The sequence below is a fragment of the Pholcus phalangioides genome, unplaced genomic scaffold (genome assembly GCF_987345545.1).
Source record: "Pholcus phalangioides strain wild (caught in Gottingen) unplaced genomic scaffold, Ppha-v1.0 ptg000004l_1, whole genome shotgun sequence".
Lineage (NCBI taxonomy): Eukaryota > Metazoa > Arthropoda > Arachnida > Araneae > Pholcidae > Pholcus > Pholcus phalangioides.
In genome coordinates this window covers 21,990,909-22,018,263 of record NW_028301597.1, presented here as the reverse complement: position 1 = coordinate 22,018,263, position 27,355 = coordinate 21,990,909, and the positions used below count along the sequence as shown (strand labels likewise).

Genomic DNA, 27,355 nt, shown 5'->3' with positions numbered 1-27,355 from the left:
CCGGTGTGACTAGTGTTAGGGCCCAAAGGTTGAGAAACACTGCTATTTTTTAGAAAAATAGTCACGTATATAACACGAAATCGCGTAAAGTGAGTTGAATTTAACATGGGGAAAGATAGGGATAAGGGGTTAGTTTTTTCTTTAGAAAATTTTAAAAATTGAACTCAACATCAAAGGAAATCTTTTTTTTTTTCAATGAATTAATTATTCAAACTTATGAATAAATCCCGTGAATTTAGGCAATACGAATGAATTAAATTAATACTTTCTCTGTATTCTCTACTTTTGATTGATTCTAGTGAGTGTGGATGTTTTCTTTAATGAAGAGCCTTGTATGATAGGCTGATAACTCTTCTTAATGAAACAGTCGAGATTTGGCTGACAAGCACAATTTTTGGTCTTCTTAACCCATTAACGTCGGTTGGTAAGAAAATTTGCCATTTGAAATTTAATTTTTTTTCTTTGCCAATAAATGGTAGGAGTGTGGTTCCCACTCAGTGTTTTTTCTTTCAAAAAATCGTCTTTAATGAGTAAAAACTTTAGTAGAAAAGCCAGAGAATTTCGCATATATCTCGCAAATACGAAAATTCTAGTTTTACTGAAATCGATTCGATAAAATTTCTTATGGCATTGTCAATGTGTTTACTAAACGGTGTTCATCAGTGAGATCTGGTGCGTCGTATCTAAGAATTTGTCTCGGCTACATCATCAAATCCACCGTATTTCGTCTCTCGTCAAAGGATTTAACTATGTTATGTACATATCTTTAATTTGCAAGCCTATTTCCAGGATTAAAGTTAATCCCCAAGCCGAACTTTGCAGGTTGGAATTCATAAAATGAACTTTTAAAAATCGCGTAAAAAGCGAGGGACATCGCAACTCAATGTAACAGAACACCTAGAGTAAAATATAGACACAAAAATCTTCAATTCTTTTCAGGATACATTCCGTAGACAATACACAACAAATTAGTGGAATTTCAAAATCAACCATGTTTTCCATTTCTAGCAATAATTGACATACCGGCGGAGCTTCATTACAATTTTCAAGACCTTGGTGAACTGGATGTTACATAAATAAACATCTCTTATAATGATCATAATAGGATGATGTTTATATGGCGTTGTTATTTTTTGATATAGTATCACCGAGTTGGAGGTAATGTCTCGTTAGGTTATACCGTTCACGAGAATTCGTGGTTTTTTTGCACATTTCTGGTAATGTTCAATCTTTACATAATAGTCTGAAATTTATTTTTACAGCGATATTTTTTAAGTTCTTCTATGGAATATGAAAAAATATCATGACCATTTCTTCATCAGCAATCGCTTATAAATACAATTTCAGAAAGACACATTCAAATTCGCTTTACCGGGAAATGTTTGTTCAACATGGGAATTAGTAATAAGCACCAAGACCATTGGCTCGATGAGCATGATGCGAGAGGGTATGTCCCGGAATGTTGGGATACAGATTACAGGCCGCCGAAGGAGCCGATGGCCAATACGGTCCGGACATTGTCGGAGTGAAAAGAGCAGTCTGCGAGTTGGCCGAAGGCATGCTACTCGTCCTGGGACTCAAGTAATTCAGCTTCGATGTGTGGTAAGTAGGCAGGAAAAAGTCCGACTGGAACTTGTAAGTAGTTGGGTCGCTCGTTCCCGGCTGGCAGGCCTGAGCCAGCCCGTGGAAATCGAACTTGTAGGCGTAGCGTTTCCCGTGGACTTTGGTCATGATGTTCTTGTCGTAGTAATACCGGAGAGCCCTGCTCAGCTTGTCGTAGTTCATGTTGGGCTTGCTCTTGCGTTCTCCCCATCGCCTGGCGACTTCGTCGGGATCCGTGAGCTTGAACTCCCCGTTTGTTCCTTCCCAGGTGATGCAACTCGAGTTGCTGCTATCGGAGAGCAGCTCCAGTAGGAATTGCCAAAGCTGGATCTGCCCGCTACCTGTTGGAGAAACAAATGCATTTGGAACTGATGGTGTACTCAAGGAAGATAATCTGTTATCGTTTTTCAACGGTGAAAATGCTTTTTGATTATAAATCGATATACAGTCGAATCCGTTTTAACGAATACCGTTATAGCGAAAATCTCGTTTTAACGAACACTTTTCTAATCCCCCAAATAAGTTTACATAGGAATAATACAAAAACCTGGAATTCCTTTCTAACGAAATTTCGTTATAATGAAGTGATTTCTCCGGTCTCTTGGAGTTCATTACAACGGGATTCGACTGTATTTACACTGCTTTCCAGAAACTAAGTTCGTGGTTGTATAAGTTTGACATAACTTCAAAAGTTTTTCTCATCTTAGGCCATGTCGTAATTAGATTTCCGGCTACAACAGCAGACGCCTGAAATTTCTGAATCGGATGGGATCTCATACCTCTTTCTGTATCTGCGCAGGCGCAATATGGTTGGTTTTTTTTTCGCGACACTTGCACCGTTTTTTTTCTCCTCCTTAGGGGTCAGTCTCTCTCTCTCTCCCTCTTAATTGCGTTCCCGCGTGAACATCGATGCTGAAAATTTAATAATTGCCGTTCGTGGGTTGTGATGGTAAGCGGTAATCGATTAAATATAATCATTCATTTATTTACAGCAAGAACGTCTTCCCCGAGTTTGTGTCAGCTAACTCACTTGTCTGCATGGAATGTAATCATGAACTGAGTTGCGTGTAAAGGTCGCTTTCAGTGGACGACGTCAGACGCCCTTTGTCGTTGGACTCAATGCCGGCTGAAGTCGCTTAAAGTGGGCGAAATAGGCGGAGATAGACTTGGATATAATAGTCGTATTTTATAATATAGTATATAATATAATAATAGTCTGGGGGGCACGATGATGATGATGATGTCAATTCATATATACGTTTATACATTAGATCAGTCGACTCCACCTTTGACGCTGCCCACGCCCCCCCCCCCCCCTTTAACAAATAATATAGCTAAGTAAGAATTCTTTCCCGTAAAATACTTGGATATTTTGGGCATTGAGAACATCAAAAGAATTGCTCTTTTTAAAATTCTCTGACACCCAGTATTAATTATCATCAGAAAGTCCCCCCCCCCAATTCCAGCCCCATTTGGATGCAACCAAATGATCTGAGAGATTGGACTTGGCATGCATTAACTTTGCTTTGACCGGATGGTGTTAGACGTGAATGATTTTGTTTCAGATGAACGCAGCCCGTGTTAGAGGAGCAGAGAAAATTAGAAATTTGTTTCCTCCACAGGCTTCACATAATATGTCTCGCTCAAGCGATGGACTGCGTTGTATGTGAGAGAGCGGACCGATGATTGTCCCAAGAGGTCTTGGATTGACGTCATGGCTCAAACAAGGTGGGGTAGGAGCAGACAGGGCTCTGGGGGTCCATGTTGTTTTTATTTTTTATTTGCACCAACACTGCAAACAACCATATGGCTATTTATTAAACATACATATCTAGTATTCGATTAAATTGACCGAAGTCGCTCTCAGGGGTGTGTGACAGATGCAGCCACACGGGGCCCCGCGCTGGAAGGAATCCCGCATACGTGGTAATAATGAAAAAATAATAATTTTTTCTTTCTACAAAAGTAGAACAAACCATCAACAAGCCTACGAAAATAGAAGAAGCCATGTTTCAACTATAGAAATGATAATGAGATTATTCCAAATAATACAACAAATAAACGAGAATTATTCACAACTTGAGGGGGTAGCCCCACAGATCATTTTCTCTACCGACTCCACGTGATGGCCCTGGAATTGGCCTAATCCTGAGGGTCTAGTAACATTTTATTCTGGACTTAAAATCAATTTAACTTGCTAGATAATAATGCAGGTGATAATAATTATAAAATATAATTAGAAGAATAGACGGATTAAGTGCAACCGATTTTTCAGCTAGTTTGTGGACCCTTATTACCTTTGTTTTTAATTATTTTTCTTCCTTTCAAAAATTATAAATGTCTTTTTTAGTGCCTGCATTTTTAGTGCCTTTTTGCCTGCCTATTTCGACCATTTTTAGTGCCTAAAAATTTCCGAGCTCTACTTATAACTCACTCCTCCTATCCGCTCATGCTCGTGACCGACCTAAAGAGATCGCGGTCGACGGCTGCTGCTGTACGTACACTACTTTATTACCACGCAACAATCTCAATCGACTTGTAAAAATGTGTAGTAACTAGAGATAAAAAAGAAGATTAAGAGGACAATGCGCTTCTTTTTTTTTTAATGGGAAAACGTATAGAATTCTGTGGTCGGGGAAAGAAAAATACGGACAAGATTGACAAGAGGCGCCGCAATCACCTCCATTAATGCGGTTTTTGGTGAAATCGTTAAGTCAACAATGGGATCGCTTTCGTTGCTTTTAGAACGGTAAACAATTGCCTCCTCTCCTCTACTACTACTGAGAGAGAGAGAGTGAGCGAGAGAGTCAATAATGATTATATATACCACAGTGTTTTTTTGATGGAGGGAAACCTTAAATGTGCAAGTTACGTTATTTTTTTAGAATACTCTCGTATATACAGTGCAGTATACAGTACACCGCTAAAGTTAAGACACATGAAATTCACACTTAAATGAAAAAAAATAAAGAAAAACCGAATTATATTGATTAATATAAGGATTATCAGATAATTCTCTCTCTAGAAATATTGGTCGATCATTTGCATATCTAAAACAAAGCTGTGTAAAAACGTAATAAAAATAAGTTTTTATGAAGTTCCTGCTCACAATAGTTAAAACGCGATAAAGAATTTCCGCGATTGGTCGTCGCAGTATATGCAAATTCGCCACTAATGACGTCACCGCTGTTCAGTATCTTTGCTATATCCACACTACAGCATGAATTATTTGAGATGTCGCGAGGCTTCTGAAAAAGTGAACAGAATATAGAAGTTTAAATCGGAAGGTTGTTTCAGAAATTACGACTATCTCTTGCAACGTTCTAAAATGTCTATCTATGATAAAGTTTTGACACATGTGTGTGTGTGTGTGCGGACGCCATCCGTATTATTTCTTCTCTAAAATCCGGACCCGCATGAACACTTCCAAGTTGCGGGCGCATTCCGCATCTTCTGAAAGGCTCCGTGTATGTACCAATCATAGACTAAAGATATTATATGACATGAATGTCGCTCTCCACTTGTTAATACAAGATATACGGAAGACTGGATGTTGTGAAGATATTTATTATTTGAGATGTTAATTTTTTAAGGAAGGAAAAAACTCATCTCTGCCTCTACCGGGAGTCGAACCCGGGTCCCTCGATTGCCTATCTCCTCAAATCTCTATCTCCTCTGTAGCTTAGTGGTCAGAGCACTCATCCGGCAATCGAGGGACCCGGGTTCGACTCGCGGTAGAGGCAGAGATGAGTTTTTTCCTTCCTTAAAAAATTAACATCTCAAATAATAAATATCTTCACAACATCCAGTCTTCCGTATATCTTGTATTAAAGATATTATTACTACTCTGTGGTACCAATAGTTAAAACTTCTTCCGGACCCGCGTCTGCATCCGCATCCGCTCCGTGTGAAAGGGCCCTAATGAGTTTTATCTGGATGTGATTCATGAATACAGGGTGTCCTGTAATTCCTAATTCGGCCTTTATCTCACCAACCGTTCGTCATTGAAATATGACTTTAATTTAGAAAATGTTCAAAATGTCTCCAAGAGTCACTCTCTGCCAGTTTCAAGAGTGAAAATACAGTGTGTCATAAAATATAAACTTTTACAATGATTTCGTGGGGCCCGGAACCTCAGCATTTGAGAAGCTCCCGGAGTCTGAATATTATATATTGGTCATTAAAGTCGGCATTAATATGAATACATAACATTAATTAAAATATAAAGAGTACGGGAATGCGCTGAAAAATATCTATTAAAGTACCGTTTATAAAAACGTGAACACAAAGAAATAATAGAAAAAACCAGGATTGATTCGAAATTTTTATGAATAATTAAAAACTATTGAAAATTCAGATTTTTCTGATAAATTATTCCTTGATTGATGAAATATCGTAATTAATGAAAATTCAGAAGTAAAGGTAAATTATTCCGGGGGGGGGGGCAAGGAACCTTAAAAAAAATAAAGGTTTATTTACATAAATTATAATGATGATTGAAATTAATGAACATTCAGGATTTTTAAATGAAAATTAATGAAAATTGAGGAATTATAAAAACTAATAAAGATTCCGAATTCACGAAAATTCAAAATTTAGAATGAATTACACAATAAAATTAAATAAAGATTAATATATATTATTACGTAATTAATAATTATTGCATATTATTATAAATTTGAATGAATGAAAATTCATTGATTCAATGAATGGAAAATAATCCCATAATGAATGAAACTTTGGAACTTGTCAAAACAACTGAAAGGATTGATGAAATTTTAAAATTAATAAATAATTTCAAAACTGAAGACTCATATTTAATGAAAAGTAATTAGATTAATGGAACACCAGAATTAGTGGAATTAATAATTAAATTTCAGATCTGATGAAAAATAATTCCTCCGTCGATCGATGAAATATCATAATAAATTAGTATTCGGAATTAAAACCAAATTCAAAAATTTAATGAAAATTATTTCATAGGTTGATTAAAAAAATAAAAGTGGATTTTTTTTTCTCCAAAAATTAATGAAAGTTCAGAATTTCTCCAAAAGTTAATGAAAATTCAGAATTACACAATTAGTGAAAATTCAGTGTATCAATGAAAATCCCTAAATTAATGAATCCCATAATGAAGGAAAATTATGAAAATTTATAGCTAATGAAAAGTCAAAACTAATGAAAGAACAATAATATTCAGTAAAAATTCAGAAAGGAATAAAATAATTCAGGAACTAATTAAAGAAATAATCGATAATATACCGTGTTTATGTAGATAACATTAATACGTATTAAACTACTGTATTTCATAAGAGAATGCGAACTCCATCAAAATTAATGTTTATTTTTTAAAAAACCCCTACCGGATACGAAGAATCATGCACGCGCGCGTGTGACCCGAAATTCTGTGGCTCAGCAGCAGCGTCCACGAGTGCGCGCGTACACGCGATTAGCGTAGTGTTACCTCGTGTCTGAATTTGAGCTGTCCTTTTGATTTCCATTGACCGCAAAATAGAGGGCTGCCCTGCGTCGTGTCGTGAACGATGCACGCGGTTCAATTTGCGCTTTGCCTTTTACAGGACACCCTGCATAGTGTCCAACACCGATTAGGAAGGCCACGCGTTACAGGACTGGCATCTACGCATAAGATGGCTGCACCTCAATTTAAAAGCTCGTCTGAACTCTCGGTGTGAACGGATACGATGTGTACACGCATTTCGCACATCGCGCTCGGGTTCTAACCTGTGCACAAAACTCAAAGGTTACGGTGATCTCGCAAGTGTGTGTGCCATATGGCCGTAATGTTATTCAGTTACTTACAGCGATAACAAGTGGAACCTAGTTGGGTCAGATAGATGAAGTTAGTATTTGCACGATTTGCTCAAGGAACCACGAATTAATTGTAGTCATAGACAAGGTGGTGGTTTACTGATGGTTTCGACTGCATTCTGCTGCAATGGGCAGGTATCAATAGCCTCTCTTAGAGGTCGCCAAAATTATCAGCATTAAATACAGATACGAGAGTATGATCTATTACTCTCTGGTGAACCTCTAGCTCAGAGGTCTTCAACCTTTTCCTATTCGCGAGCACTGCCTGTACCCAGGGCCGTAACTGGGGGAGGGGGGGGGGAGTACTGGCGGAAAAATTTAGGGAGGGGGCAATTTTAGGTGGGAACAAAGAATACCGTTATAAACTTATCGAATTTTGAAGTTGTGGGAGTGCCAAAATAATGTTTGCCCTGGTGGTAAAAATCTTAGTTACGGCCCTACCTGTACCTATCATTCATAGAAGAGCACTTTTACGGAAAGTTTGGCATACCATTGCATGAAATCAAGATGATTTCAATCCTTCAATGCAATTTGTACAAGGTGTTTACTTGGGACGTTGATCAAGTGCTCTTGCGAGCACGAAATCGGACATGAGCATCGTTGATGTGATACCTGCTCTAGCTGGTCTCCAGTGAGAGTATCAACAAGATAATACAGGTAGGTCGTAGTCGTAGGCAGATCGTGCACAAAGCAGGTCGTGCAAATGTCTAGTTTAATGAGCGAAGTTTTTGGCTAAGCCGCATGTGGCCCTGATCTCAAACCCATTTAGAAACCTTTGGGATATATTATCGAGAGTTTTATGAAAGTAATCGATAGTATTCGTCTATGAAAGAGATCTTGGAGCTTCCATTGACAATTATTGGCATAATTTCGAGCCACAAATAACAAACTTTTGCGTCGACTGTTTATAGACTATTTTTGTTTATTTTGTCATTGCGTTGTTCATACAGAGTTTAGTATAATTTTATTGCTTTTGAAAATAAAGTACATGTTCACCTTTATAAGTGGTAATCAATTTGTGATTTTGCAATTAGTAGTTTTCAGATACTGTGTGATCTCAACTAGTGTCTAAACTTTTGCGGTGCACTGAAGATCATGAAGACTTACTTATATTCGAAAGAAGGAGAATCAATTTTACGAAAATTGACGTATTTTTGCGATATTTAACGCGAGAAGAAGTCGTAAGTACTGTATATATATTTACCTTGAGAAGCCAATCTACTGCTTGCGGCACTGAGTAACTGATATGGATCTGATACTGAAATTTAAAAACATACATTATTTTAAAATGCATAATTAAATGATTGGGATAAGGTTATTTTGCTATTTTCTAAAAAATTATTATCTTAGAGCAGTGGCTCTCAACCGGTGCTCCGCGGAGCCCTTGGGACCCCGTGTGCACTTCCCAGAGACTCCGCGGTGACTCGAGGAAAATAAAATAAATCAGTAAATTTGGTAGATAAATAAAAAGAAGAGGCCTACAGGGTGCTCCGCCATAGAAATTATATACAAAAAGGGCTCCTCGATTCAAAAAAGGCTGAGAACCGCTAAGACAATGTTTTCTAAATCTTTATATGTTTTAATGATGGCTACACACACACACATGCCGAGCATGTGTGTATGTAGCCTCAGCAAAGATAGAAAAAAAATTGTATGGGTTTCAGACGGAATCGAACCAGCACCTCCTAGAGATAGAAGGCCTCCGTAGCCTGCTTGTGACATCAGTAAGTAGTCCATTTTCCCTCAGAATATATTCAGGGGGAAAAAAAAATCCCTGCTCGTGCCAGTATCATTGTTGTGAGGGGAAAAAAAAGATCGGGCTCAGAATTGGCGATTTCTATGCCCCACATCCAATCACTATGCGGTATTTGTGAGCCAATCAGGTATATTCTACGCCAAAATAAGAAGAAACGAAATAGGTTTTAAAAATGTGGCAAACTTGCTAGGCTGTCTGAATGACGTTCATGGCAAACAGTGCAGAGGACTTCTGCCACTTCAACAGTGCCTAGGAGGTGCTGATCGAACACGCAACCTTCGGTACGTAAGTCTTGTACTATAACCATCACTCCAACGGTGGATGCGGATTCAAGCACAATTAAATGTACCTATTGTTAAACGTCGCCAGCAGAAATTTTACCATGAGTCATCTAATGGTCCATCACTCATTTCGGCCAATCACGATGCGCTAAATTTCTACAATGTAGCTAGAAATGTATGGATTGTTTATAAGCCTCCGGGAATCGAACCTGGGTCCCCTTGGGTACCGGGCAAGTGCGCTAACCAATATACCAGAGACCATTAGTTTTGGCATATCATCTAGAAAATTTAATTTTGCAATATATTTCGGGCCGAAAAAATACCATCTCTTAATACAAAACGCCAACTGGGGCGAAACTTGCTGTAGTTAAGGGAGGTTGCTGTCTCTCCACTCAGCGCTTCACGTTACTAATGCGTGTTATAAGGAATTGTAGTGTGTCTCTGGTGTATTGGCTAGCGTACTTGCCAGGTATGCAAGAACCCGGGTTCGGTTTCCGGAGGAGACAAAAATCGGTTTTCTTTTCAAATATTAGTTTCAGCATAACATCCAAAAAAATTCCATTTCTCGGTAAATGAGTTGTTCCGGAAAAGAGTACTGTGCGTATTCAGTGTTGTTTGTGGAGTTACTGCTGAACTGAACTGAGTAAACCAATCACGACCAGGCTCTGTCGCATTAACGATGTGCCTTGGAGGGCGCAGTCATGCCGAAAAAAACTGCAGTCGGTAGTTCAGCTTGACCCCCCCCCCCCCTCCAACTTGGTTCCGCCGGCACTCGATTCGAGGATTCATTTGTCGTCTCGCCCTGCCGGAGTTTATGCTCGGCAGAAGGGTGGCGTCAATTTTACAATTTGCCCGTGTGTCCCAAGGGAAGCGTCAAGGGTGAATCAGATGACTACCAATGGCCCCCCCCACACAAGGGTGGGGCCGACAGGGATCCAGCCCGGGGGCCCAGGACGATTCTCACAATTTTTTTGCTTTCTCACACTACTATAGAGGGGACCCGTGAAATGTCTGGTCTGGGGCCCCACTAAAAGTCCTAGTACAGGGGCCTTACTGCAGGATGTGAGGGACTATGCCGGCCTGTGGTGATCAAACCCGGGTCCTATCAATACGAGTCCATCACAACGCCCACATAACAGAGGTGATCTTTGATGGGGCTTCATTCCAGAATTTTCAAGGACCGTTTTTCTAACGACTCACTGTTAAAATAATACTAATATTATTATTTCGTGTGTAAGGGTAGTACCCTGTCAGCCCCCCACACCCCAATCATCATTATTATACAGTAGTAGAAGGAAGAACAGCGTTTTTTTTTTCAATTCTCACCTTGAACAGAAGGTTGCGATTCTCCGCTCTTTGTTGCCGCTGCCAGCTGTCCCGAGAAGCCTGTTCAAGAAAACAAACTATAATGTAAGTAAGCACTTGGGGAAAATTGAAGGGGCTTCCGTTTTCTGGTTTTTTTTATAATAATATTATTGTGCGTGCGTGGGTGAGAAACTTCTGAGGATTCTCTTCCGTCCAAATCAACTAGAAAATTACTTTGATGAGCAACTCGTGGGATGAGAAGCTCTAAATGAAATGATTGATTGCGTGTCTCCACTGAAAACAGGGTGTCTACTCATAGGCGTACGCAGAATTTTCTCAGGGAGGGGGGCTCCAATTTTTTTTCTCTTCTCAAGGGGAAGGGGTCTTACGTTTTTTCCTGCAAAATAACACTATAATCTTGGCTTGAGGGCGAGTTAGAACCTCCCCCCACCCCTTGTGTACGCCAATGTGTCTACGTATACCATGCAGTAAAAATCCGTTATAACAACAGTTCACAATCGCTTGAGAGGAAAATAGTCGTTATAAGTGAATTTCCATTTTTTTGCTCTGTCAGGGTATAAAATTGTAGAAAAACTGCTGTTTCATCTGCATTGAAACGTCTTCAAAAAGATTTTTTGAACAGGTGTACGAAACCACCGCCCCTCACAAAGTGTTAATATCATAACGAAAATATTAACACTTTGTAAGGGGCGGTGGTTTCGTAAACCTGTTCAAAAGTTTCTTTCTCAGCCTGGTAGTGGTTTAGGGGGTTGTCAATTTGGAAAAATATCTTTTCTAACATTCAATAAAGCTCTATTAGATGGCAGCATAATATAGTTTCTTTTTCTACATTGACTTATATACAAAAAAAAATTCAAATTTTAAAAATTTAATTTTACTCCTCCGATTTCACTGAGGAGTGAAAATACTCTTAAATTTTGGGTAATTTTTTTAGTGTAGTTTTTTCTCAATTATAATTAAAAAAACTATTCTTTTTTACAAAAATTCTCCTTAAATCTTCAGAGAGGAGTGAATCACCTTTTTTTATAGTTAATAATTTTTGTTAATTAGAGACATATAATTGCATATCAATAATTATTCGAATCCATGGAATCCCAAAGTCTATGTTGGTGATTACTAGGCCTTGAATTTATATGTCTTTGCATATTTTTTATTTATTTTGCATATTTTGCTATTCTTACGTGATAGAGAATATTTTCAAAATTTTACGGCATATTTTGCATGTTTCATAATTTTCAATAAAAAGTAAATTTTTTCTTCGCTATTCCAATCCCACTTCAGATAATTTTTTTGGTTTCAGTTTCAGGGAAATTTTGGCTAGATGAGTTTAGTTCTTAAAACGAAGAATTTCTGTCCAAACAATAAGTAATGGTTCAAAATATGTAGTTTAAGAGCAATAGCACATCAACACATCTCATTATCATATTATTTTGCTAAAACTAATGTTATTTGAGATAAAAATGAATTTTCGTTTTATAGGGCATATAAACCGAAGAGCCAAAAAAACTGGTACAGGCATGTGTATGCTAATAAAGAGATATGGAACCAATCAGAGTACGGCGGTGCGGTCGGCAACGCCTATATAACACAACAAGTGTCTGGCATAATTGTTAGATCGGTTACTGCTGCTACAATGGCAGGTTATCGAGATTTAAGTGAGTTTGAACGTGTTGTTATAGTCGGCGCACGAGAGATGGGACATAGCATCTCCGAGGTAGCGATGAAATTTGGATTTTCACGTACGACCATTTTACGAGTGTACCGTGAATATCGGAAATCCGGTAAAAAATTAAATCTACGACATCGCTGCGGCCGGAAAAGATCATGCAAGAACGGGACTGACGAGAATCATTAAACGTGACAGACGTGCAACCCTTCCGCAAATTGCTGCAGACTTCAATGCTGGGCCATCAACAAGTGTCAGCGTGCGAACCATTGAACGAAACATCATCGATATGGGCTTTCGGAGACGAAGGCCCACTCGTGTACCCTTGATGACTGTACGACACAAAGCTTTATGCCTCGCCTGGGCCCGACAACACCGACATTGGACTGTTGAGGACTGGAAACACGTTGCCTGGTCTGACGAGTCTCGGTTCCAATTGCTTCGAGCTGACGGACGTGTACTGGTATGGAGACAACCTCATGAATCCATGGACCCTACATGTCAACAGGGGACTGTTCAAGCTGGTGGAGGCTCTGTGATGGTATGGGGTGTGTGCAGTTGACGTGATATGGGACCCCTGATACGTCTAGATACGACTCTGACAGGTGACAGGTACGTAAGCATCCTGTCTGATCACCTGCACCCATTCATGTCCATTGTGCATTCCGACGGACTTGGACAATTTTAGCAGGACAATGCGACACCCCACACGTCCAGAATTGCTACAAAGTGGCTCCAGGAACACTCTTCTGACTTATGACACACCACCTAAATCCCCAGACATGAACATTATTGAACATATCTCGGATGCCTTGCAACGTGCTGTTCAGAAGAGATCTCCACCCCCCTCTTACTCCTACGGATTTATGGACAGCCCTGCAGGATTCATGGTGTCAATTACCTCCAGCACTACTTCAGACATTAGTCGAGTCCATGCCACGTCGTGTTGCGGCACTTCTGCGGGCTCGCGGGGCCCTACACGATATTAGGCAGGTGTGCCAGTTTTTTTGGCTCTTCAGTGTATTTACAGTTTTTTTCAGTGCATAAATGCATTTTTAGAAGTTTTTAAAACATAAAAATCCTAGCCCGAGTGATTACAAATAATTCTTAAAGAAATCTGCTAGTATACATGTCAATATACAAAACAGAAACAAATGCAACAAAAATAAAACAAAGTACACAAACACAAAACGCGTATAATACGCAAGTGTAGTTTGATTGAGTATTTAGGTAGAGTGAATCGGAAAAAAAAATTAATCACTAATAAAATTACTCTTGAAAATTATATTTTAGGAAAATACTGCTTATACTGTATAGGCGATGAAACTTTAACACGGGAAGATGAAAAATTTTGATTTTTCCCATTTATTCTAAAAAAAATGTGATGTAACCTAAACAAAACTTAAGAATTTTTCAACTAACACACTCTCGTATTTTCTAAAATCATAAAAAAATATTGATAATTTCCAATTTTTTTCCCTAAGTTTTCAGGTGGTTTCATGGATAAACCCATAGACTAAACCACCGCCCACACACTGACATCTTGAAAATTCATCAATATCATGTTATACAGGGGCGGTGGTTCCGCTGCTATAACACCACACACGCTTCCTTTCTGGAAGGATGCAAATATATATATATACACACATTTCACATTCATAAGGTCCCAGACATTAGATTTATCAAGTAATTTCACTAGATATCTTCGAAAATAGAAAGCGCCTCTCAAACGATTAAGACATTATGCATAGAATTTCATATTATTAAAGCGATTTAGTAGACCAAATGAGCAATTAAAATTCTCAATAATTAGGGCAGCATTGCACTATAAAAGTTTTGAAAAGCTATGTGATAAAACTGAAAAAAACAACAACTAATAAGCGTATCGGTTACATCAGATACGCTTATTCATTACATTTTTCAAGTTTTATAAAGGAACATTCATAAAACTTTTATGGTGTGATCCCAGCCTAAGGGCCCGTCAACATTTTTCGTCCAATCAGGAAGTTCTTTTAGCACAATTTTTTCTGTCTCGAGGACATTTTTACAGTGTTTATTTTTCATAGGATAGATTTCATTAAAAAATTCATTGAAATAAACAAATTTTGCACACATTTATGGTTGTCAAAAACTTTTGAGTGCTACTGTACTGAGATAGGTCTCAGTGGCAATGGGATCAACCTAATGCGGGGGTTCTCAAACTTTTCCCACCAGTGGTTACCCCCCTTTCCCCTAATCAATGCTTGAAGACAAAGAATCTCTTCGAAAAACCTTTGCCGCGCCTGCTAAAGGTTGGTGGCGCAAAGTTTAAGAACTCCTGACCTAATGCATTTTCAGTTATTGTACAGAAAACTAGAAAATGTTTGAAAGTATCGGCACTCCCCATTGCGGGACCCAACAAAATCCCTAGCCAGAAGTCTGTTACTTTTTTATCAACATTCGCATACAAAGTCAGTATTTCTGTCCTGAGCGAAGGGTTTTGGCGGGTCCCGCTGTCAGTACTCGTAACGAGATCATCCCAACGTTGTTTTTCGAGTACATATCATTGAAAAAACGATGTGTGTAGTCGATTCCAGGGTCTTTGGCACATGTGGGCTGTGAAATTGCCCAAGCTGTTCATCAGAGTTATCATATGGGGTACTCTTCTGCTGATGGGCATAAACGGTGCTCGCGGCTTGAACAAAGTAGATCCATACACGTTCCGGAAATCTTCTGAGGAAAAACTAAGCAGCCCTGGCCTTCGGCGTGCGTGTTGGAAAACTGCGCAGACTTAGCGGACTGTTCAGGCGACCGGATGACATAATGGCTTGATGGAAAAATTATTCTGAATAACTGTGCAATCTGGAACTGCATAGACCGACCGGAGTGTGCGTATGTGTGGTGCGACGTCAGTTCAGTTTGGGCGAGGCCGTGGTTCAGTCAATCAGCCATTATGAGCCGAGAATTTCTGGAAGAGTTCGTAGTTGTAAACTAAAAGATCTTCGTAGCTTCTGATAGTTGCCATAAAGCTGACAGAGCTTCGGTCGTTTCGTTCGGGTCAAAGGGCCCGGGGCAATTACCATTATTGGTCAGTTTTTTTTTCAGGCTATAAACTCACTATAGAAGGGCCCGTGAAAAGTCTGGCTTTGAGAGCCCGCCAAAGACACCAGTCAAAGGCGCCCGATGCCAGAGAGGCGCAGTGATGAGATGCTCGTCTACGACTATGAAAGCTACCGTCAAGTCCGCGGTTTCGGTCTTGGGAAAGAACGTAGATAACAAGTACTTTTCCCTACCGAACCTGAGGCGAGCACCGATAGACGGCGACATCATTTCCGATCCACCTCGATCGGAAGTAAAGTGTTGTATGGCGATATCACCGGAGTTGGTGGTAAAGTAGAGGCCCTGCTCTAGTATATGGGGAGGAGGGTCACGCAGAAATGTTTATACGAAGTACAGGTGGCTGGATACCAAGTGAAGATAATTGGAAAGAAAAGTCACATTTCTCTGTGAGGAATGGAACCACCGACCTCCCACTTTCCGGGTGCGTGTTCCTTTGGGCTGAACGAGACTGTGCAATAGACAGCCTCCTATCTCAGCAGCAGCTCGTAACGAAATTAGCCACCAGATGGCGACAAAACGAAACGGTGAATCTCTCCGCTAATTGTACGAAGTACAGATGACAGTTATCTGTACTTCGTACAATTAGCAGAGAGGTTCATCGTTTCGTTACAAATGTTTATGTTATCGTAAGCCTCTCGTGAGGTAAAATAGCCATTGGTGTTTCTTTTCATTTCACTGGTACAACCAGTGCTAGCGGGTTTAAACTAGTTACTTCGTCCATCCGAAAGTTATTGTGCCAATCTCTAAGCATAATCTTCAATTCTGAACAGGGCTACCCCGGGTGGCAAATTTTAGGTAGAACACCATTATAAAATTATCGAATTTTAAATTTGTAGAAGAGGCAAAATCATGTTTGCTCCGGGTGATGAAAATCCTAGTTACGGCCTTGATTCTGAAAGCAAGTTTATGTGGGAAAAATGTCCCCTTTTTCGTGTAGCCACTCTTTGAATCATATTTTTCCCACGTGGTTTTTCTTGCGATTTACACTAAGAATGCACTCACTTTCTTCCAAATACAAAACCGACAACAGCCAAACTATCGTCCGTCACGTCCATCACCGACTAGCGAACTGAAAAGTTTTCCCGGAGCGTGTGTGGCGGAAGGGGGAATTCAGGTCGAATCCGGAAATCACGGCAGGCTGACCTTATCAGTTTTTCCTCAAAGGGGATTTCCTTAACACCAGAACGGCCGGAGCAGTAATTTTGACGGTTTTCGATTTTGAAAACGCTATAATTTCGACACTATTTAACGTACACGGTCTATTTTTGATGATTTTTCATTACTTCTGTACAGAAATGTGCGTGTACAAAAATTCTCTGTGTACAAAAAATTGAAGGTTTCGTTCGGAAGATATCGACGTTTATATCTAAAAACGGCCCGGAGCAGTCGTTTTGACTGCCATATGCGAATTGTACAGGTTTTCTCCTTGTGGTGGGCGTTGATGCAAATTTTTGCTTTTAGATTTATTCCCTATCATTCCCTGATGGCACCCACAAAACAACATATATTCAGGAGTAACATAGCAATAAGAAAAAATAAATTAAACTGCTATTTGTTTTGTATCGTGTTACTGGGCAATCTAAAATGTCTATTGGCAGGGACAGTGTGTATCCACAATCAAAACACTATATATTATTTAGCCTCTGTTATCAAAGTTGAGAATTTTTTTTCTGATCGTTCACCTCAACTTCAGGTTTTTGTTTTAGTTTGACATTTCATAACTCTTCATGCTACCATCCTGCTTTGAAAGCTTCCTAAAAAACCACAGGTTCATTCACAGTGCGTAGAAATGGCTCTTAGAAAAAGGATGTTTTAGAACAAAGTAGTCTAATTTTATCAGTGCTGAATGATGTAGAAGAGTTGATCCACTTTGCCCAAGAATATTTAGAAGACACCAACGAATAAGGCAAATACACAAAAAAATAATAAAAGTATGTATAACGTATAGTCCGGCCCTTCTAGTGTTAAAAACCCTGGTCTTCTGGATCCGCCAGGCGCGGATCCAGAAAGGGCGATGAGGGCGATTGCCTCTCCTCAGGGCCGTCATTTAAACTTTTTCCGGGGGGGGGGGGGGCAAAGCACATTTACTCAATGTATGTATATATATTTGTGTGTATGTATATATATACATATATATATACCATTTTTAGTGTATTTTCAAAAGCCAGGGCCCCCTAAATGACGGGCCTGCCTCTCCTAAAAGTTGAATAATAAAGAGAAATTAGTCCGCTTTGTAAAATAATATGACGATCAAACAAACCTGCACAATAAGTTGCCCATCGCTCTAAATCCCCGCCTGGTCCCAGGTGTCTGCTGCTGCTGCTGCTGCGCTACACTTCTGCGGTCTGCACTGAAATATATGTCTTCTAAAATGGTTGAACACCAAGAGAAAAGTCAATTCGAATCGGAATTCAATTTAATCGAATAAAAGTGCCGGGATTGTTAATGAATTATTCAGAATAAAATCGAATTCGCTTCACGGATTAGTTGCATAATGATTGGTGTACGCTCACATAATGATGATTATGATGATGATGAGTCAGTATTCGCGAGATACAATGAATAGGCTCGGGGTCTGCATATTTAACGCCCGATATGCTTTCTAGCGCTATCTATTACGTGGTTGTAACTGCTGCTGTCAGTTGACAAACGGGTTGTCTTCCAACGGGACCACAATTATCACTGCTCTCGGCATCAATCCCAGTGAATACAGGGGTTTTTGCATGTCCTCGACGGTGAAACAGCGCCCACTGACAAGTCTCAGAGTGAACGAGCCGATCTCGTGTCCGGATGTCTTCATTATGACAAACAGACGCACACGCGACAATTCCTCCCTTGAATCGAATTTTTCAGTCTCGGTCGTCCCGTCCGGGAGACGTATTTTCAGTTGGCACTTTGACGGCTCTTCAAACCTGACCCTCTTGCGGGAATTAGAATTACAGTTCGTATCTGGTAACGGTGAGTCAGGTCGCTCATGATGCGCCGTGTTCGACCAACCAGGTGGTTTCGGAGGCACCAAGCTGAAGTATGGGTGACTCCACACTCTGCTGTGCGCAATGAGTTCGCTACGGCTTTTGAATTCTACATCACACGACTCGCACTTCCTGACAATTTCGAATTCGTCGTTGATACCATCTTCATCAGGTTTGGATTCGCAATCGAACAACGTGTAGCTCCCGTGTCTCTTGAAGCTATTCACGTACTGCAGGGTGTGCAGGTACGTGCGAAAATCCGTCAGAAGCACGTCGTTGCAGACATCGCACCTGCGGAAAACGGTGATGGAGTCGTCGAACTGGGAATCTGGTTCGTTTTGAGGAAGTGGTAGTGGTGGTGGTTGTGGTAGTGGCAGTAGTGGTGGTACTGGTGCCATAACGTCTTCGGGTTCGAACTCGACTGGGAAACGAGCATCTTTATCCGGGTCGGGCGGTTCCTGTACTACTGGTACTATATCTGGTGCGCTGTCGTTGGTGTTATTAGATGTTTCGGTAGAACCCCTGTCCACACCGTTGATGCATTGTTGACATATGATTATTTCTGATTTGTCTGATTGATCCGCTGGGTTCGCCGGGTCTTGTCTGCGCTGTGAGGCTTTCAGTTCGAGGTACTTGGCTATTAAATCCGTGTCCTGGATGTCGTCTACATTGAAAACACAGCCGCACAGAGCGCATTCTTGCAGCTCTTCTTCTTCGAGAATGACTTCAGTCGGATAGTCTTTCTGTACTATTTCAGGCTGTGCGGTATTGTCCCCGGCTCCCGCTGTGCAATCTTTGCTGAGTCCAGAGTCCTGCTGTTTTGATTCGAAGTACGGAATGAGGTCTGCGAAATTGCTTCTTCCCTCTTCTTCCGTCTGTACGCGATCGCCACTACCGTCTATTGGATCGTCTTCGGGCGAAGAACTGCTCATTCTGCTGTTCACCGTCCCGTCACTTTCAACCAGCTGTGATTTCATTCCAAGCTCTTCTCGAAAGGTCTCCAGGAAGCTTTAGCATAACCGTCTATTTGTTTTCATATATTCCATGTATGATCTCATACGGTAGTGCTGGCCGTACCACTAGCTTAATATCGAATCCGTGAATCGAATAGACATTTTGAATCTTTCCCGTTGGCCTTTTATTTTTGTAGGTTCCAACAGCCGTTTATTCTCGTGGATAAGCATTAAATAAAATGTTACATTCCCCCTATTAAAAAATGAGGCTTTGAAATGGTTGCACGCATGTGTGAATAAGGTTTTTTTTCTCTTCTCATTACATACATTTACGTAGGTCAGTCCAGAGGCGGATTTATGATTTTACCGCCTGCGGGCGCTAAGTTAATTTTTTCCACCCTTCTTCCATTTTAGTCTAATTTTTTCAGCCAATCATTCTTCAAATTTGCCGCTCTGGGCTCCCTGCAAATTTGCATTGCCCCCCCCCTCCCCCCGCCGTTGCTCTCTGTAAATACGCCTGTCTTTCTTTTGTTCAATCACTCTTTTTTCACTAACATGCTTACACAATTTTTTTGGTCGCTCACTGACCTGGTCCTTCGCTCTGTAGGTCACTTTTTCGATCATTCACATGCTTGCACACTGTTTTGGTCATTCGAATTTTTGAACACCCCTACATCACCCTTTTGCTAACTCACTGACCTAGTCCCTCGCTCTCTAGGTTAGTCTTTCGATTTCTTACTGACACGATCCTTCACTCTCTAGGTTACGCTTTAGGTTTAGACCATTCACATGCCCGCACACTTTCTTGGTCACTCTGTTGATCCGACTATTTTTCGCCCGTTTCGGGCATTTTCCCAGCTCTGAAAAACTTTTAAAGTAGTCTATCGTTCAAGTCGGGTACTGTATGGTATATATGCAAAATTTGGCGGCTATTGGTCTAAAATTGTAGATTCGTATAGAGAACATGCTTGCACACAGACAGACAGAAAATCAATTTCATATATAGACCTATAGACAGGGCCGTCATTTCAACTTTTTCCGGGGTGTGAGGGCAAAGAACATGTACTCAATGTATGTATATATATTATATATATAATATACCATAATATACCATTTTTAGTGTATTTTCAAAAGCCGGGGGGCAATGGCCCCCCGACCCCCCCCCCCCAAAATGGCGAGCCTGCCTATAGATAGATAAGAGAAATAATTTCGTAGTTTGTGATAGAAATTATTTCACGCTTAAGAAATTAATAATTGCATAATTATTGAAAGAAATGATTTCAAGCTTTATTCTTTATTGGTAAATGAAATAATTTCAGAATTATTAAAATAAATAATTAAAGAACTCTTTTAAAGTGATTTCAGATTAAAATTAATCATAATTAGTAATTTAATTAACCAGAAAATTTTCCAGACATGAGAGAAAAGTGATTTCGGAACTAATCAAAATTGATAATAAAGTAAATAATTTCAGAATAAACAGGAGTATTCAATTATTTTTGTCCAATTACAACTCGGATCCCCATTGGTCCCCTTCTTGTATTTGTATTTGTATTTCTATTAAGATGTCACTGTAAATTGCATGAGCTAGTCATTTTATAAATAGTCTTGGTATGAGTAAGTGGCCCGCGGGCTTCGCGTGGCAATTTCAATTAGACCCGCGGTGTCCGAAAGGTTGAAGATTCTTTGCTGTAATTAAACAAAAATAAAAGCACAGGTTGAAGGAACATTTTTCCTGTGAATGTCGAAAAAATTTAAGTTCTTAAATCCCAGAACCACATTCAGTCAGAGGCATCGGAGACGAGGGCGCAGTGGGTGCTCGAGCACCCGTGGTAGTTTGTGACATGAGTCTGAGCACTACCAGAATTGAATCAGAAATAAAAATTTTGGATGTAAAGGCTCAATACCAGCACCCACGGATTCCAAATGCTTCCGATACCCATATAAATAACCAAAAGAGTAATCTGGAGACAGTGGCGTCGGGTGCTGCAGCACCCACGGTAATTTATGGCATGGGCCTGAGCCATATAGCGATGAATCACGCATGAATTGAGGAGGGGGGATTACACCCTCATTGGGCCTGAGCACCCTGAATTGATTCAGAAGTCAAAATTTCCTACATTGTATAAAGATCAAGACGAGCAAATACAAATTCCAAACACTTCCGACGCCCCTGACCGCATGTGTTCGGCGTTCATCCTTTCTCTTTCGAAGACAGAGAATTCGATTGATGAGAACAACTGAACCTAGTGTAATGATAATATTAATTCTATATTTTAATATTTTTTTTTTAATTGTATTAATAGGATTTATTTAAGTAAGTTTTTATGAGATGTTCGAGGTGCTTACTCGCGGTCACAGCTGCGGCAGTGTCGTAGGACGCCGACGTAGTGGCAGGAGTCCATCCGTTCTTCCTCAGTGCTTCGGTATAAGCGGAACTATCTGCGCAAAAAAAAGAGGATTTTGATAAGAAAAAAAGAGAATAGACGATATACAGGGAGTCCCGCAAGTCCTAATTTGGCCTTTATCTTATCAACTGTTTGGGGAAGAGGTGTGGTTCTAATTTTAAAATGCGTTCGGAAATCACACTCCAGCCTGACAGTTTTGAGAGTGAAAAAACCAGTGTGTCATGAAATTAAAAAAAAATCAAAATTTTTATAGGGTCCCCTACTCCTCTAACTTCCAATTAGGAAGTTGTTGCCCTGTCTCTCCTGAAGCCAACAAAAAAAAAATTCCACGCTTGTAAGTGCGATATTCGCTGAGATATTTGAATTCAAAAAATTGAAGAAAGTTGGGAAAGAACAGCATAGACGAGTGTTTTTCAACATTTTTTAGAACAAGGAACAGTAAAATGTCTGAAACAATTTAACGAACCACTTGTGTCCCGTATTACGGGACATTCCTGTAATGTTCGGTGTTCGATTTTTTTTATACGTTTGTTCCGTTTTATTCAACGGTGCTTATTTGACTTACTAATATTTGCCGAAGTCATGAATACACAGTGTACGAATGAAATTATGAAAATTATGACGAAACTTATCGCACACACATATGTCAGGTTTAACGTTTTGTACGCAATTGTTATTATTATTATTATTTTTGGAATTTTAATTAGGATTGATGGTTGCGCCTACTTCTGACAATGTTTTTGATGACAATTGGCGATGTCCCGTATTTTTCTTATTACTATTTAAGATTCCAGTTTACCGTATTTTTCCTCAATGAAATGTCAACAGATTATTTGAATATTCTTTTCGAGAAAGATATCTTTGTTCGGTGCGATTTGCAGCAGCAATTTATATTCACATCCTTCTGCAATTTTAATAATGGTTAGCAAATTGCATTTGAAGCAATAAATTGCAATTTTTAGCAAAATTTAGTGGAATCCCGAATTTTTTTTTATCGCCATTTTCCGCATTCTTCTCGATGTTATATGGTATACAGTATGAAGTTTTTATTTTATTTGAGCCCCATATGGATGTTATTAATATCAACTGCAATAGATGAATAATTTTATCAAGTCTCTCTGTGACATCGTCGCGGACCATAGCTTGAGAAACGCTGGCATAGACTAACGGACAGCACTTCTTTCCGTCTATTATGATATACTTTCCTAACTTTCCTCTGATTTCAGAATTCAAATGTCTCAGCAAATATTACACTTAGAAACGGAGGACTTTTTGTTAGGCTCAGGAGAGACAGGGCAACAACTGTCTAATGGAAGTTGGAGGAAGAGAGACAGCATAAAAATATATATTTTTTAAATTTTATGACACTATGGGCCGTATTCACCGACATGGTTTAAACTGCAGTCGCAATCTGTGGATAAGAGATGAGCATAAATTGGTTACAAACCTGAATTCAATCAATGCATGTGGATCTCTTATTAAAAAATTGTGACTATTTTAAATCAGGTCGGTGAATACCGCCCTATGTTTTCACCCTCAAAACTGGTACAGAGTAATTCCTTATCACATTTTGAGCATTTCTTAAACTGGAACCATACTTCTACCTTTTGCATTTTTAATTGGGTTGCTGTATTTTTGAAATATATGACATCCATATTTTTATGGGCATCTTTTTATCAGCCACCTCGTTGGGCATTTTGCCTGTTGTGGCGTTGTATTTGTATTTGTACCTCTGTGTCATCTTGACGCAGGGGCCTCAGGAGAAGAGGGGATCTCACAAACATGGGAATCGGTGGAAATTTTCAATCGGTTGCAAATCTCCCGGGTAGGGCCTCAGGAAAATCACTTGGCCAGTGGGTCCATGATGCTCTTAAGCCGGCCCTGCCTCTACGGCATAGATTGTTAACTGGTGTTTCGCGGAACCGTGGGGTTCCGTGAGAGCTTTTTTGGTGTTCCACGGAATCAAACGTCACGAAACCCTCAAAAATGCTTTAACCCAGAGACCTTGCTGAAGAAAAAAAATTATTGCCACCTTTATATTGAATTTTGACGAAAACGTATCGTTTGAACAATTCCAGTAAGATGCCATAAATATTACTTTCGGTTTTATCCGGAAATTTTATAACTGACCATATGACCTGTAATTCAACTGGACATTCCCGTATATTACGTGAGAACGATTGATTTTTGAGAACTGGGATCGAGTGTTCTTAAATCACATAAGCTACGTGAAACTTAGGGGACACCCAATATATTATAGAAATATTCAAAACTTGTTTGGGTTACGCCGAACATCCACAAAGGTACCGCGGAACAGCCTCATAACCATCAAGGGTTCCGCGATAACTTTTACGTTAGAAAACGCTGCTCTACGACGAACGGTTGATGAGATAAAGGTCGAATTAGGACTTACAGGTCACCATATATATTGATACTCACATCAGTTGAAAGTCACATTTTATCTAAAAAAAAGGCAATATACCGTAGCTATACATACAAAATGCTTAGGCTTCACTAACATGAGGTCAGTAAACGTGTCTTATAACTCCAGGATGCAAGTTTAATATATCAGAATAAATGTACTGCACAGGCCTACTAGCTAACTAAATAAATAATAAGGAGCACTGCTCAGTCTGTTCAATTCACATGTCATAAGGTAGTGGTTCCCAATGGAGGGGGGGGGGGGAGGACGAGACGGTGTGAACTCCGAACTGTGGGGGAGGGGGTTGTGAGAAAATTACAAAAATGAAACATTTTGATGATGAGAATTTTAATTTCGTCGTCTTGCACACCGTACAGTAGGCTACATAAAATTATATCCAATCAATATAATATTTTCTTTAACTGAACTATTCCCCCCCCCCCCCCAATGTGCATCATGTAAAAAACAAAAAATTCCGTATAATAAAACTTTACGTCTACTACTACCGCCACCACTACTTGACTGTACATACACATCATACACATTCCTCTGCGGAAATTCTAACGAATTGGTTGTATGCAAGAACTTGTGTGTGTGTCTGTGTGTATATAAGCGGGGTCCTTAACGTATTTACGTTGTTGGAGTAAATTACAGTGAAACACACCCCTTGCTGCAACGATATTTTTTCGTCTTATATGTAAATGCCTATAGTCTGCCTAAACTGCTGCCTCTACGAAATACTACTGCTATATAACGAGCACCCTACAACGATATTTTTTCGTGGTTCGCAGAGTATCGTTGTATCGAGATTTCACTGCATACATCTACAATAATCGATATATTTTTAGCATTAATCAATATAAGTAACGAACTATTTGATAGCAGTGCAGTCAATATTTTAGTAGTTTGAATGACGTCGATTAGGTCAAGAGGCTGAAACGGGGGGGGGGGGGGTTTGAGACCCTCTATAAGAATATCTCTAAACTTTATTTCTCCTCTGGGGGGGGGGGGAAAACAAGCTGATAAAATTCTTGTCAAAAAATGGGGTCGTGCATCAAACGATGAAAAATCTCGAGTCCACACTAATCTCGTGATATGATCTAATCTCTATTCATGAAGAGATCTATCTATCTGAGGATTTGATAATTTCTCAGAGCACAACACCAAAAGTAAAAATCGGGGGGGAGGGGGGGAATAGTCGAACTGAACCTTTTTACATTCCCAGGAGAAAATTAAAATTTCATGCAAAACAAATTTTAATAAAATTCGAAAAAGAAAAGCCACAGAATTTTATGTTATTAACGTAATCACATTCATTACAAATAATATGAACTCATCGAATTGCGCTTGGATTATTTATTACACTAATACGAACTGAAAGTTATAAAAATTAACTGCAATATTACGAAATCACCAAGGAATGAGGCAAATGTACGGAAAATGCAATATATTTGCCTTATTCGTTGGGGATTTCTTCGAAGCCTTGGGAAAAGTTTATCAACTCTTCCTTAACTGCATTAGTACGATTTTTGTTTCCATCAGTACATACAAAACAGAATATCATGTAATCTCTATAGTATATTGATTGCAGAGATAAAATTGACAGCAAATATATAATCTCATAATTATATGGGCCGGTTCTCCATTATTGTCGAAGTAAAGAATGGAAAAGGATTTATGGTCGCTCAGAGCATACGGTCACACGGAATACGTAATCTCCGACTGCAGTGTTTATGCCAAAAAAATACGGTAAATATTTAGGAAAAAGATTTAAAATGACGAAAAATTTTATATTTGAAATACATTCGAATCTCATTATAACGAACTCCAAGAGACCAGAGAAATCACTTCGTAATAACGAAATTCCTTGGAACTCTAGATTCTTACATTGTTCCTATGTAAACTTATTTGGAGGGATTAGAAAAGTTTTCGTTAAACGAGATTTTTGCTATAACTGTATTCGTTAAAACGGGAATTGATTGTATATCGTTTTATATTATTCAAATTAAATTACACTTTTCAATTATAGCAATGTTACGCAAGCCATTGGATTTCTAAATAATGTATTTCCACACATTCTACGGAGAAATAAACTCTTTAATAATTATGAACTATCTTTCATAGGTGTTATAACTTCAAGGTGATTATATCAAAATACTAAAACAATTTTTTTTTTTGTTATAGCCTAATATTAACCTGTGCATAGCTCACAATAAAAGAATTTCATATATGAAAAGAAGAAAATATATTTACCTCCGTAAAGCATTTTTGATGTTATTGGTGTTTCTAAATTGCGATTTCTTCTACAGCGGGAACCAGTGGATTGAAGATTGAACTCCGATCGATTAGATACAGATTGTAATAAAGTATGTCTTAGAAACACAAACAATCTTCGAGAAATTTCCCATGATGCTATTAATGAAAAGAAATTTTCAGTCAAGGGTATTCATATTGATATGATAAATTTGATTTGATCTTGAATAATCACGATGGAAAATATTCAGAAACTTTGTTTTGCTCTCAAGCTTTCTTGATCATTTTTCCAGCAGCTAAGAAATACTATTTTAATCGGTTCAGAATATTTTCAAGGGGAAAATGTTTGTACGGTACGTTGTCTGTCCCGTTATGAACACGTGGCTAGACACACATGGCACAATGTGTTCCCGGAAAGTTATCAGGAAGTTATCGAGTTTGAAAAATCTTGATCATTTTTCCTCTTTTGAATTTGGAGGAGAGAGAGAGAGTGAGAGAAGAAGAGGAAATAGAGGGAAGTCCGTAGAAAAAATAGGGATGTTTTTCGGTTGAGGAATGCGATAACAATAACCGACTTCCTGGGGTCATCTGAATCAGGAATCTCGACTTTTCCTTCCGCAAAGGCAACCCCCCACCGCACTAGATAAATGCGAACGGCTACGACCAATGGATAGCGGTAAGGTTATTGGTAGGATTAAGGGGAAGCGACCAATCACCGTTTCCGCTAGCAGCCAAGACTCCGCCTTTTTTGGGGTGCGGAGGTGGGGACTGGGTGTGAATGACTTTTT

The 27,355-nt window shown here is 39.3% G+C and overlaps 1 protein-coding gene across 1 annotated transcript; it reads right to left on the bottom strand.

The window, feature by feature from the left end:
- Window positions 1-1,166: 1,166 nt before the first annotated feature.
- Window positions 1,167-27,131, bottom strand: LOC149086755 (transcriptional regulator ERG homolog). The gene is made up of 5 exons (XM_089231820.1): window positions 26,568-27,131; window positions 21,834-21,926; window positions 10,795-10,854; window positions 8,636-8,689; window positions 1,167-1,943 (listed from the first exon to the last, which is right to left on the bottom strand). Exons 1-5 carry the CDS (start codon window positions 26,578-26,580, stop codon window positions 1,399-1,401), a joined length of 765 nt encoding a protein of 254 aa, XP_089087946.1. The 5' UTR covers window positions 26,581-27,131; the 3' UTR covers window positions 1,167-1,398.
- Between the last annotated feature and the right edge of the window lie 224 nt (window positions 27,132-27,355).